Raw genomic sequence first — 13482 nt, forward strand, 5'->3', positions numbered from 1 at the left:
TTGGGCTGTATGTATGTATGTATGCACCTGATACATTTCAGCTCCCCAGTATGTTACACGTTACCACTTTTTGGTTTCTGGCTGCTCTGTACCTCCATAATGTCCTATTTTTCGTGGGACGGTCATAATTTTCAGGCACTATCCTTCCTGGTTGCTGCAGAGTGGGGATCATGGGCCAAGTTGGCAAAGTTATCAGACAAAGGTTGTGTTTATACGCTTAGGAAAAACGGAATTAGAATTTCCACTCCTGTGTGATACTGTATATTGAAGTTTATTCACTAAAGGGGCAGTCTACTGAAGAGTTTGAAGGAAAGGTATAGTTCCAGCTCAACAGCTTCACTGTGCATTATGAATAATTGCTCCTCCAAGAAAGGGTTAAGCTGGCCCTGCATAGTGCATAGATCAATTACTGAGCCGATTCTCAAGAACTCGCATCGGATTAACCAAAATCTACCAGAATAAACTCCATTCATAATGGATAATACTAACGGAATTGTTTAACATGCAAACTCACACAAAACCTCACTCCCAAAATACCTTTTTTTTCCCCTCCGTTTCCTTATAACCAAGGTCAGTTGCTTCTTTAATCTTTTTTCCCCTATTAACAGTGCTACTTTGTTATGTCCTGTCAGTTTTCAATGATAGACAGTAGTATTTGCTTTAGGGCTGCTTATGCACATTAGAGAGAGACCAGCCTCACCCCAGCAGCAGTAACGGGGTTAACTTACAGCTGTGCAGCAAGCATGCTCTGAGGAGGTTATTGAAGAAAACACTTCTGGCAGAAGAACTCTCACGGGACAAGAACAGACTGTAATGTGATTTGACTGTGCCAACAAAATAAAAGGGCCACCAAAGCAATTGTTGGGAAAAAGGAAAAGCCCGTGTGTGTGTGTGTGTGTGTGTGTGTGTGTGTGTGTGTGTATACCATTGTGGAGTTATTTCTAGATTTATCCAAAATGTATAAACTATATTGTATATAGATATATAAATATTTATGTGTGTATGTATATATATATGTGTGTATGTATATATATATGTGTGTATGTATATATATATGTGTGTATGTATGTGTGTGTATATGTGTGTATATATGTATGTATGTGTGTATATATGCGTGTATATAATATATGTGTGTGTGTGTGTGTGTATGTATATATATATATACGGTATATATATATATATATATATATAATGTATTTATGAAAAATGTATCTAGATCCTGATACTGCCAATGACAAGTTTACCCACTAGGGTACACTTTTGTAATCCTTGAGTATTTGTTAGTGATATAAATGTGGTGCTCCACCTACGTTTCTAAACGTCGCTCTTTTATGAACAAATCTAGAGTTTGGGACACCTCCACCACAGATAATTGGTCCATTCTCTGTATTTGTTCAGTGGTCACTTGGCATTTTGGGTTGCAATTGAAAATCATACTTATGGCCTGCTAACCCCCATGATGACTGGCTGACTGCTACATAAGGTGACAGCAACTTTGGTTCCAGACACCGCAGAATGTTTTTATTATTATTATTTTTTTTACACACTGTAATATCAACCAATCTGATACCTGGTGCTAAACCTAGAAGTGCTGCTATTATTATTATTATTTTTTATTGTTTAATGGAGCACCATCAGATTCGGCAGTGCTGTACAAAGGCCCACCCACTATGATGAATGTAACACTTTTATTACAGAGTCTAGTTCATTAGTTGTGATTCCCAAACTGTGTTTTAATCATGCCAATATTTTCAACATTTGCTCCAAAATTTCAATTGCCTCTTGAGATTCCATTATGGAGCCGGTGCTGTGACGGCGGAGCTAGACGAGCCGTGTCCTGGGCTACAGCACAGCCTAGTGGCAAAGTAGAGAATGCGCCTTGAAAGTAGCAAAATGTTTTAGGAAAAACGCTATTTAGTTGACTTTATATACCTTTTAGCAGTGAGTATGGCTGAAGCACCTAAACTCAATAATTAGGGGGTGTCCAAATATACTTTGCATATATGCATGGGGAACACATCTCGTGACATGTGATATACTTACAGCCAGTAAGCTCGAGCGCGGCACCCCATGCTAACATGGAAAGCACTCCCATTGATAATGCTTTCCTGCAACTGATTGATTGGCAGCTTCAAGTAGCCAATCAGTTGGACAAATGTCAGGACAGAGGGGAGGGGGGGTTGCAGCTTCTCCCTAAGGTGAGTACATTTATTCTTTTTTGGGAGGGGGGGTGCTAATGACAATACATACAAAGTACTTTCATGTGTATTGTTAAGGGGACTGCCTGGGACACTGGACATGCCCTCCAAAACATCAAATTGTCATTTCTAAATGCATTTAAAGTGTAAGGGAACGCAGGGGCACATATTAGCCCTATAGGAGACAGAACCCATTCTCTTAAATCCATTGCTACATCCTCATCCGTAGCCAGAACAGTCACAATGCACTTTTAGCCGGTCATCTGCAAATGAAACGTGTATATTAACAACGTGTGTATTTACACTTCCAGTACACAATCATTATGTGCCCTTCTCTATACAAGGTCATGGTTACAGTCATTTGCAAAGCTGATCTCTCGAACAGCACTGGCGATGGTGCAAAGAGGGTCCCTTCTCCTGTCTGCTGTCAAACTTTCAGGAAATCCATTTGCACCTCTGATGTGAAAGACTGCTTGAATATATTTCGCTCATTTTTAGCGGTGCTAAAAAAGACACCTTAAATTCCGATACTAAAATGAGAAGAGAAAAAAAATCCATGTAAATTACAGCAAGTGCATTTTTGCAGATTCATGAGACATTGTATTCTAATGCAAAGTGTTGACTTTGTGTTTGCTCTTTATTGACTAATAGGGTAAGTTGGCATACTTTGGAGCAGTCGTTAAACTTTTCAGCCTGCTCATTTGTGTAAAAGGGTACTACAATGGAAAGATAAGTTAACATTTGGGACATCACTTTGGGGTCAGTTAGCAAGACCGGGGCCAACATTGATTTAACCCCACATTTTCTGTGTTATGCAACCAGGCAGTATTTGGACAGCCCAGCCCAATCCAGGTTTGTTGACCCAGCTAGGGTGTTCAAGTGTATTGACTGCTTTGTCTACGGTACATTAACCTTTTCAGGACTCTGATTGTCTGAAGGGTCACTCAACTCCTGTAGTATTGTTGAGCTTGGCGGGTACATGCATTGTGTGGCATTGTTACCCCCTGTTCCTCGCAGCTGCCCAGAATTTAGCATTAGTTAATCTAGCCTGTCATTATAAATAACACAACCTTCCAGCTTCCACTCTGTACGTATGATGTGAGATTGTCGTGTTTATTCAGTAAAGCAGGTGTTGGCAGGAGAGTTTGCTGGAGATTTCTGGCTTCGACCCACTAAATCCATTATACACAATGAATAGCCATCAACATTTCTCTTACAAGAAGGGCTCAGCTGGCCCTGCATAATGTATAGTGATATCAAAAAGATTTCCTTAATGTCACCTCTCTGGTTTAACTACACATTATGCAGGGCCAACACAGCTTTTATTGCAGGCAAAATTCACGACGGATGGCCATTCATCATGTATGTTGGTTTCAGTGGGTAGAAAACCACGCTTTCGTACCAGCTCCTACTTTAGTGAATAAACCCTTACAGGCATGCAATAACTAAAACAAGAACAGTTGAACATTTTCATCTCTACGTGTAAGAGGAGGTCACCATGGCTGGCCCTTCAGAATGTATAGCAAAACCAGGGACTTAAAACATTCAGTTCTCATGCAAGCAGCTGAGCATAGGTTCTTTTTCTTTTTCTTTTTTTATAGATTAGTATACTAGTGTCATCACATTATGATGTAATGCCTCATCTGCAGCAAACAATAAATCTGCAATAAGTTAACATTGTGCATTTGCTTTCTTGTGTGTATGCATTTTGACACTTCTAACCGTGTTACATTCATGCATATGTTTAGGCTAAGTGTCTACTTTGGATAACATTGTATTTCATTGTACCAAACGACTTAACATAATTCAATTATAAAATAATGTTGCCAAGATAAGATTACTTATTGATTAAGCTTTTTGTATACATCGGTTTAAGTCTTTGGAAGGAAGCCATGCTTTAGAGTTTGTGGGTAAATAGATCATGGTGTGGCAATCAATATTGGGTACATTGTGGACCAAATAATCCATGTTTGTCAGTCATCCTAGTAGGGCTGCAACTAACGATTATTTTAATAATCGATTAGTTGGCCGATTATTTTTTCGATTAATCGGATAAAAAAAAACAATATGCAAATTTTTCGTTTATTTAAAAGAATTTAATGAACTGGATGTTAAAAAACAACTTAAAATTTACATTAACATTCTTATTTTGTTATGATGTAATAAAAAACAATATTTTCAAAGTACAAGAACCCAAACACAATATTTATGAAACAAAATAACCCCAAACATTCTGAAAAGAGGTGGACTATTACTGTTCAAGAAACTTTGCCCCAGCACTTTGCACTTTGCACCCAGCACTTTGCACCCAGCACTTTGCACCCAGCACTTTGCACCCAGCCCTGGCACTTTGCACCCAGCACTTTGCACCCAGCACTTTGCCCCAGCCCTGGCACTTTGCATCCAGCACTTTGCACCCAGCATTCAGCACTTTGCACCAGCACTTTGCACTTTGCACCCAGCCCTGGCACTTTGCACCCAGCACTTTGCACCCAGCCCTGGCACTTTGCACCCAGCACTGGCACTTTGCACCCAGCACTTTGCACTGTGCCCCTGCACCCAGTCTCTAACTCTGCCCTGCACCCAGCCCTGCCCCCACATTCTGCCCTGCCCCCACACTCACACTCTGCCCTGCACCCACTCTGCCCTGCACCCACACTCACACCCTGCCCTGCATCCCCACCCCCACTCTGCCCTGCACCCAGTCTCCCACTCTGCTCTGCACCCACACTCACACCCTGCATCCCCACCCCCACTCTGCCCTGCACCCAGTCTCCCACTCTGCTCTGCACCCACACTCACACCCTGCATCCCCACCCCCACTCTGCCCTGCACCCAGTCTCCTGCCCTGCACCCCCCACCCCCACTCTGCCCTGCACCCCCACCCCCACTCTGCCCTGCACCCACACTCACGAACCGCTCTGTGCGAATGGAGCCACTCGCACAGAGCGAACCGCTCTGTGCGAATGGAGCCACTCGCACAGAGCGAATCGCTCTGTGCGAATGGAGCCACTCGCACAGAGCGAACCGCTCTGTGCGAGTGGAGCCACTCGCACAGAGCGAACCGCTCTGTGCGAGTGGCTCTGTGCGATCCGTGCACATAGACATGAAGAATACTTACCTCCGGAACGCGTCACATCCGTCACGTAGCTAAAAGAAGGCGGAGACTGCAGAGCGTGTAGCAGAAGCGGGGAACGCTCGCGGAGGTAAGTAAAAGGAGCCGAGTGCTCCAACAACTAATTGATCACTCGATTAATCGATAACGGAAATCGTTATCGATGATTTCCGTTATCGATTATTATCGATTTTATCGATTCGTTGTTTCAGCTCTACATCCTAGTAATATGTGTAGCCAATCTGTAATTCTCCTAACGTTTGAAACTTTCTTCTTGCAGGGCATTGTTGTGACTCCACTGCTGCTGCTCCTGTTTGTAAGTATTATGTACCTTTTGGGATTATTAATTTCCTGGACATCCATACATGAACATTGATGAAGCTTCATCAACCCATTGTTCAATTTTCTTTTCCATCTATTGTAACTGATTTATTATTTACCATATACCTTTGAAACCAATACAATCTGAGCTGTTTTCTTTTTATTGAACTATACATTATAGATTATTTAAATATTGTCCGACCCCACCTTGATGACTGTGTTTTGTTTTGTTTTCTATAATCATTTTGTGATTTGTTATATTTTATATACATGTTTATGTTTATCTGTGCTTCCAAAACACACGCCTTTTTATATGTGTGTTTTGAGACTTGTTTTACGGGGTTTTTTTGTTGTTGTTTGTGTTTTTGTTTCCATTTTTCTTTCTTTTATATGCCATTCCTCAGATGGTATACAGGTGCAGGAATGTGTAGTGAACAAGCAGCTAACAGGGTGATTGATCCCCTTAGCTGTCCAGACAGCATGCCCTCACAGGCCGCATGCGGTTTGTGAAGTGTTTGTAGTCATCGTCAGTGGGTTAAAGTACCTTTAGAGAAGGCATTTCTTTATTGCTCAGCACGCACGATTCCTGTTTAGAAAACCTGTCCGACGCTGGGAATTATTTACTAAAGTGGCAGTTCACAGAAGAGTTGTGGTTACAACCCACAGACTTCACTATATATTGCGAAGGACCAACCTCAGTGAGCTTCTGCTTAAAGAACAACTTGGTTGACTGTATAGTGAATAGTTAAATTAAGAGATTTCCTCGCTGATATAATTATGCTTTTTACAGGCCCAGTCAAGCTCTACTTGCAAGAAAAAATCCCCAAACTCTTTGTTTTGACATATGTATCTAGTACATGTTCTCTAGCCCAACTATATGGAAGCTGTGCGAAACGTCTGTAGTCTGAGTGGATCAGTAGGGTATTGGTGATATTTTTATAGTCAGAGAGCCTGCGGTCATGGACAGACCTACAATTGGCCTGACCAACTGGCACATGATAATCTATACATTATTATGTATATTTAAACAGCAGCATCACTGGTATTGATAAGTGGCCTTGCAGACCATGCTCTGGCCAGTCTCGGCCTTTATACCTCACATGGTGTTTTGGATGGAGCTTAAAAGCCGAGTTATCAGTGAGAGAAAGTGTGATCCAGTGTCCTCATCTATGTGATGGGAGACTTGGCTCAGACTGCAGCCTAATAAGCCAGGCTTGACTTTTGCAAACCTGCCAATCTCTGGGCCTGAGTTGTTATTTTTATGGAAGATTTAGTTTGTATGGATAATTGTGCTGTGAGAACACTGTTTCTAGTTGATAAGCAAGATGTATTCCATGCTTTGTTGGTTTTAAATTTATTTTGTGTTGTTTGTCCCACTACTTGCATTTATTTTGTGAACAAGTAGGGAAAGCATTGCATAACATCATTATTCGGCTCACTATATATGAGCTTTGTTTTATTGCACTACTCGTTTGTGCATTTGTTTATTTGGTTGTGAATACTAATTGGCGCTTACATGTCCATAGAAAGATTAATAGATTGAAAGATGCACCTGGAGACTAACATGCCAAACTAGAGCATCTGTCTTGCAGATACCAACACCGATTGACTGAACACTGAAGGGACTGAGCTGTTTGCCAACATCTGTTAGGTGTCATCCAACAACACTGACTCTTACCTGTCTCCTTGTGTAGAGAGAATCTTTTACCGTAGATATGGGGAGTAAGAACCTTGAACCTATTACTGTTACTCTCTTCTTGGGACCTTCACTGTCTGACTTCTCTGCACTCCTACTGCAGATCCTCAGAGCCCAACACACTCATCTTCTCATCTTTTTATTTTATGTTGTATCGGCATTGCTACAGCATACGTGGGTAGGGATTGGCTCACATGAGTCACGTCGCATGTGTTACATGAGTGATTGTGGGATCGGTTCTGCTGTATGTGTGTCAGGGACTGGGTCCATACAGATGACTGTAATGACCCAGAGTGCCCAAAGATGGTGTTCAGGAGATTTTGCGCAGTAGCGGCATTGGACAGGGCCTAGAGCAGGGTGACTGCACCCTCCAGAATGTTGAGCATCTAGGGTTGTGCAGCCACATACCAGGTCCCTGACATAGCAGCGGATGTTGTCCAGAACAAAACAAAGTGATATCCTGCAGGCACCCTGGAGCAGGCATAAGAAATAGCTCTCTAGACAAATGTGCAGGATTCTGCAGGCTGGGATTAGGGAAGCTAAGCAGAGTAACAGCAGAAAAATAGCAAGTTAATGGGATAGAGCGAGCAAGGTACAGGGCAACGGACAGGGAGACAAAGCAAGACAATTAACCAGACAAGACATACATGGTATAGGACACAACAGAGGACAGGGAACATTGCATACAAGGGATGGAGTGAGGAGCCAGGATCCTCAGACGCTTCTTCTTTAAACAAGGATTGGATATCTTAACTGGGACATGGAAAGAGGAACTGAGATCCTCAGATGATTAAGGGAAAAGAGGGCAAAGGCACATAAAAGACTAACACACATAAATACAGGACTAGCCTAGGACTATAAGATAACAATTGGAGATTCTGTCACATCTTTTGGCCATAGAATGCTTAGCCAACCACCACGCCAAAGTACTCCAATATATCGGTCGGTCCTAAAACTAAACCCTGCTTACTGAATCACTAATAAGCTGAAACTAAACATGTAATCTATACACAGAACAGAGAAGGACACACCTTTAGACTGCAGACTGAGACAAGCATAAAAACGGGTGGGGCACCCCTTAAAACGGAAACAGGAGCTGAAGCTAAGAGCAGGACTGGAATCAAAGAAGCAAAGGGGGAACTGTAGCGAGACAGGGGAAACCAGAAATATGCAGCTCCGCAGCCTGGATGGGGCGTGACAATGTGTTACTAACAGCATTGAGGGTATAATTATGTATATAATGAACACTGCAAAACGCAATCATAGACTTTCAGCCAATAGTCTCCACTGTTTAGCCGGCTGTTTGGATGTTGCATAACAACATGAGCTTTACCTATCCTGTTCTGTAGAGGGAATCATTTGACACAGGTACAAGTGGAGGTCTGCCTTGGTTAGCTCTTTCATGATCATAGAGATATCTCTGCTTGGAACTGCCCTTCTGCTCCCTGTAGCCCCTAAAATACTAGCTTTTATAGCAGTTCACGTGCCCAGCAGAATCTCCTGCTTCAAGAGCAGGTTTCAGCTATGGGTTACATTTGTCTGCGTTTACATCCATTACGGTACATAATGACAGTCCTGTGAAAACAATTACCTTTTCTGATTTTATATATTCATGTACTTCTGTTTGGAAACATGCTACATGATGTCAGCAAGTAATTAAGTGTGAAGAAATGTTCAGCGTAATTAAACATTAAAACCACTGTTGTATGTAAACCAAGAGCTAGACCTTATTTATTGAGAAACATTTCAAAATCATTTTCCTACCTTATAGACAGACTGAAAAGGACAGTTATTTTGAGGGCCATATGATGCTCCATCTTCCCACCGCTGTACTTGTTTTTGTGCACAGAATATAAAATATTAATTTCACTTTCCCTTTAAAGTGAGCCAGCTATGTAATGTTCTCTCACATAGAGAATAATGTTAGCACCATTGTAAAGGATGCATTATTTATGTTAAGATGCATGTTTAGGCCCAAGTTATAATAAAAGTGTGAAAAGTACATACATGTCTTGGAAGAAAACCTAGTGGAGTTTTAACACTTCCAATCAGTGTACCTTTAGAAATTACCTAGTATGACGCATCTGAAATCCTATGACAGAAAACCTAGACTGCTTTTGACTGTTTATGTTCGATCTTCAAGAACCATACAGTACAAAAGAAAAATCAAAAACAAATCAACCATCTCCCTTTGCCCACAAAATATCATCAGTTCTTCTAGGTACTTCTAGCCATAGGTGTCATACCTTAGATACGCCTCTGGTCCTGACACATAACCCGTGTGACACTTCATTATCTAAAAAAATCTTCGATATAGAAAGAGTGGACTTTCATTTACCAAAACACAGACCATGTGCTTTGGAACATATATTTATTTTTTATATGTCCTTTTAAAATTCACATTTGATTTTTGTGTATAATGTCATCACCCAGTGCCAGATTTGTTAAGCCTAATTATTCTTTCTTTTCCATCTTTTAGCTGGGATCATCGTCTTCAGTGCCCTTTACCTCTATATTCTCCCAGCTCTTCATGACTGTTGTTGTTCCGCTGATCATCGGTCAGGTATGTTCTCCTTTTACTTTGGGCTACTTTCCTTTTTCTAAACATGTGTGTTGTCTATGTAACCTGGGTTTTGACCAAAGCATAAAAACCCCAGATTACCCAGTCAGACTGCGGTGATGTTTTATGTGTACGTCCATAAAAGAAATAAAACTGATTATCATTTCATAAAGTATAAAATATTCCCAAAAATATAACATATGGAGAGATATGTTCCTATACTATGAAACAATGACAATGTGTGGATATATTCGAAGTACGTAGGTTTGCCGTTTGAGCTTCCAGATGCTTTGTCTCTTGTAATTATGGCAGAACCTGGTCGTTTTCCATTTTCCTCAGGATTGTGTTCACAATAAAAGAAAAGCAGCCGTGGTCACCAGGCAAACAACAAGCTAGTCTGGGATAAAATTGTGGGTGACACATCAGATTCTGAACACATCCAAGTTATCCTCTGGAGGTGTCTAATGAACGGCCTCTTGCTCAAAGCTCTGCAGATGTCACCAGCAATGTTAGTCCAACATCATGTATTTTTAATTTAGTTTTCAGATCATCAATATTAAATAGCAAGCCGGGCGACATATTTGTGAACATCCTCGGGAAAGTAGAGTGGAATCACATTTTAACCATTAATATATAATATTATGGCAATAGTAAAAAAAAAAAAAAAAAAAAAAATGAAATAGGAAAAAGATATAATTAATAACAATAAACATGCATGTACGCCTCAATTCTTTATGCAGATGAGCACTATGTGAAAAGTATATATTTTTAAAATGATGCCAATTTATCATTAAATTGTTCTAAATATTTTTTGCTGTGTGAAAGAATATGAAAACTAAGGCCCTGGTGCTGTGCTTTCAAACTTTTCAATCTTTAATGTACTTTAGGTGCATAAACCAAACCTTACTTGGTAACAAAAATCAATATTGTTTCTTACAGTGCATATATATATATATAAATATACTTTATATAGATAGATAGATATGAAATGTGTGTGTATGATTTTATATATAAAATTAGAAAAAAAATTTACAATTGGAAAAACACTCACACCGCTAGTTTTTTAAAAAAAAAAAAAAATGTCATATAGTGTTCTCAACTAAAATAAAAATAAATTTAAAAAATCCTATAAAAAGAGTAAATGTGAATAAGAAGATGTTATGTACACAGGGTCTGCATGGGTTAAATAACATACGGTTTCATTGATAGTCACTGCAGTATGTTATTTCCCATCCTGCTTTCATGCCATCTTCTGCTCCTGCATAAAAGTGCTTGTGACAGACCTTTATTTTATGTTTTATATTAAAGAGCAATTTATGATTAAATGTTAATGACATAGAATTTTCACAGTGCGCCCGTATATTCTACCAGTTTGAACATTTTTCAAAGAAGCACACCAAAACCCACTGTTTTCCATGAATAAATAATAAAATGCATGTCTGCACATCATCATTCATGCATTCTCTAGCTGCTTGGCCAGTGATTAACCTTTTGGGTACTACAGGGGGAGTGATGTCCATCCTTTTGGTACTCGAGTGGATGTTGCTGTAGGATGCCAAATATTTGGTACGGTGAAGCTTTGCATGCCAGCACTGGTAAAAGTGTTGTCCAAGATGAAAGTTTTTCATTTTTTTTATTGCCCCAGTTTATAATATTGTCAGATTATATTGCGTTATTAATGTTGTGTTTTTTCAGCAAGTTGGACAATGCCTGTCTAGACTCCAGCATGCAATGGTTCATAACAGCTGTCAGAGACCACATTAAGGAACATAGAGACTACCATTGTGATTGTTTATTTATAAACCGGTAGCATATTCCAGTAAGCAGCAATGGTTCCATCTCACAACCAAATAAATTAAACTGTATTATTCCTCCCCTCTGTACTGTAGCGAGTCCAGTGTGTAATAAATGTCAGTGTGCTTTGCTCATTTATACACCTCCAGTTCACGTACCAGCCCATAACGCACCCTCTCCACTGATCTTTTGGGTTCTTGCAAGAGTTGCAAGAATTAAATTTTCATTTGGAGGATCCATAACATTTTTAGTTAATGCCTTTCTGTAAATAATACATGATGAAACCAAATCATTAAACAACGAATAGGGCTCATATACAGTTAAATGTCTTTTATTCCCCGCAATAAAGGACATGTAAAATATCTGTGAATAAAGAACTCTAACATGTATTAGATTTGCAGTGTATATTGGACTTCACATTACAGCGTCCTGCCGTTTCAGACTCCCTTTTCTTTTTACAGCATATCAGGGGTTAATTTATGTTACACCTGTATTATATTTGAATTCATTTCATTTAAAACCACTTGGTGGTTGGTTCAATAATCAGTCTTATCCAACATGTAAAACCCTTTCCTGAAGCCGTAGAGATGGAAGATTGCTTTTCCTGGTTAATAAAAGAAAGTCTTCCTGGTCATGGCGTGTGTTTGTAGGGGATAGCATCAATGTGCCATCCACATGAAATAATGTCCCTTCTTATTGAAGGTTCAATTAATGTATGTAACCCTTTTTACACTTTAGTAAAATCTACATTTGGCCTTGAGGCTTCAGACAGCCGTGTGTGACGCCTGTCCCTGAAGGTCAATAAAAGGCCACAGTGAGTGCTCTCCTCTTGAGCAGAGGGATACCGATCACAGCAACCAATCTAAATGTATATATGGGGTGGTCTATGGATCATTTACAGTGGATCCCTTCCTAGTTGGGGTATGATTAGAGCTTGGAAACCACCCAAAGACCACACCATATAATCATCTCTGCAGTAGCTGTGCTGCTCTTGAATGTCATATATATATATATTTGAGGTTATCCAGTTCTTTTGGATTACAAATTCCACCATCTATATGTGGACATACAGTCCGGCCATTGCTGCAGGACTAAAGCTTCTTAAAGGAGCTCCACGGTTGAGGTTGTAGTGACATCATTGATACAACTCTTTGCTTGTCTCAAAAGCCTGTCTGAACCACACGTTCACTCTGTCCTTCCATGATAACCTGCAACACGTGTAAGATGCAAATCCTAAAGCCATTGGTTATACGTTTCTGGAATCTGTTTATTTTGCTTAATAGAGTACATTAGTTAAAAGTGATGTCTTTGCTGAAACCTATCTAGTAAGTATGAGTCCTCACTAATACTACAACCTGCAAAGAAAATGGAATACTTCTAAGCACATATGTTTTTGAAAAATGTTTTAGAGCTTTGTGAAGTTTTCTCCTAATGAATTAACGCAGGTGGAGATTAGGTTTTCCCTCCTGTATTAATTGTATTAGAAGAATTCAAATGACATTTGTCTTTAGATTTATGAAAACGCCAGATATTCAGACTCTGAATTATTTAAGTTCCCCCAACACATACACTTTTGCTTTTCTAGCATAAGTTATAATTTAATTAAAAACTTCTGGTGCATCCCTGGCATTTTAAATATTAAAGCGTTCCATGGATCACTTTCGATTATCTGCCGTCGTGAAATTCCTGAAGATGTCACAATTTTAAGGTTCCTAAAGTTGTTCTCGGAATTGTCTGTTGATGCAAGAGGGATTGTGATAATTACATACATCCATTAGTTTCAGCAGAGGAGATAAAC

The 13482-nt window shown here is 39.9% G+C and overlaps 1 protein-coding gene across 1 annotated transcript in view; it reads left to right on the forward strand.

Annotated features, from left to right (window-relative positions):
- LOC128482862 (sodium/bile acid cotransporter 7-A-like) overlaps positions 1-13482 on the forward strand; it is a 47650-nt gene that overhangs the window by 18129 nt on the left and 16039 nt on the right. The window contains exons 2-3 of the mRNA XM_053458860.1: positions 5594-5629; positions 9810-9893. Coding sequence (XP_053314835.1) covers positions 5594-5629; positions 9810-9893 — 120 coding nt within the window. The remainder of the gene's footprint in view (positions 1-5593; positions 5630-9809; positions 9894-13482) is intronic.

This window comes from Spea bombifrons, chromosome 1 (assembly GCF_027358695.1).
Source record: "Spea bombifrons isolate aSpeBom1 chromosome 1, aSpeBom1.2.pri, whole genome shotgun sequence".
In the NCBI taxonomy this organism is placed as follows: Eukaryota; Metazoa; Chordata; class Amphibia; order Anura; family Pelobatidae; genus Spea; species Spea bombifrons.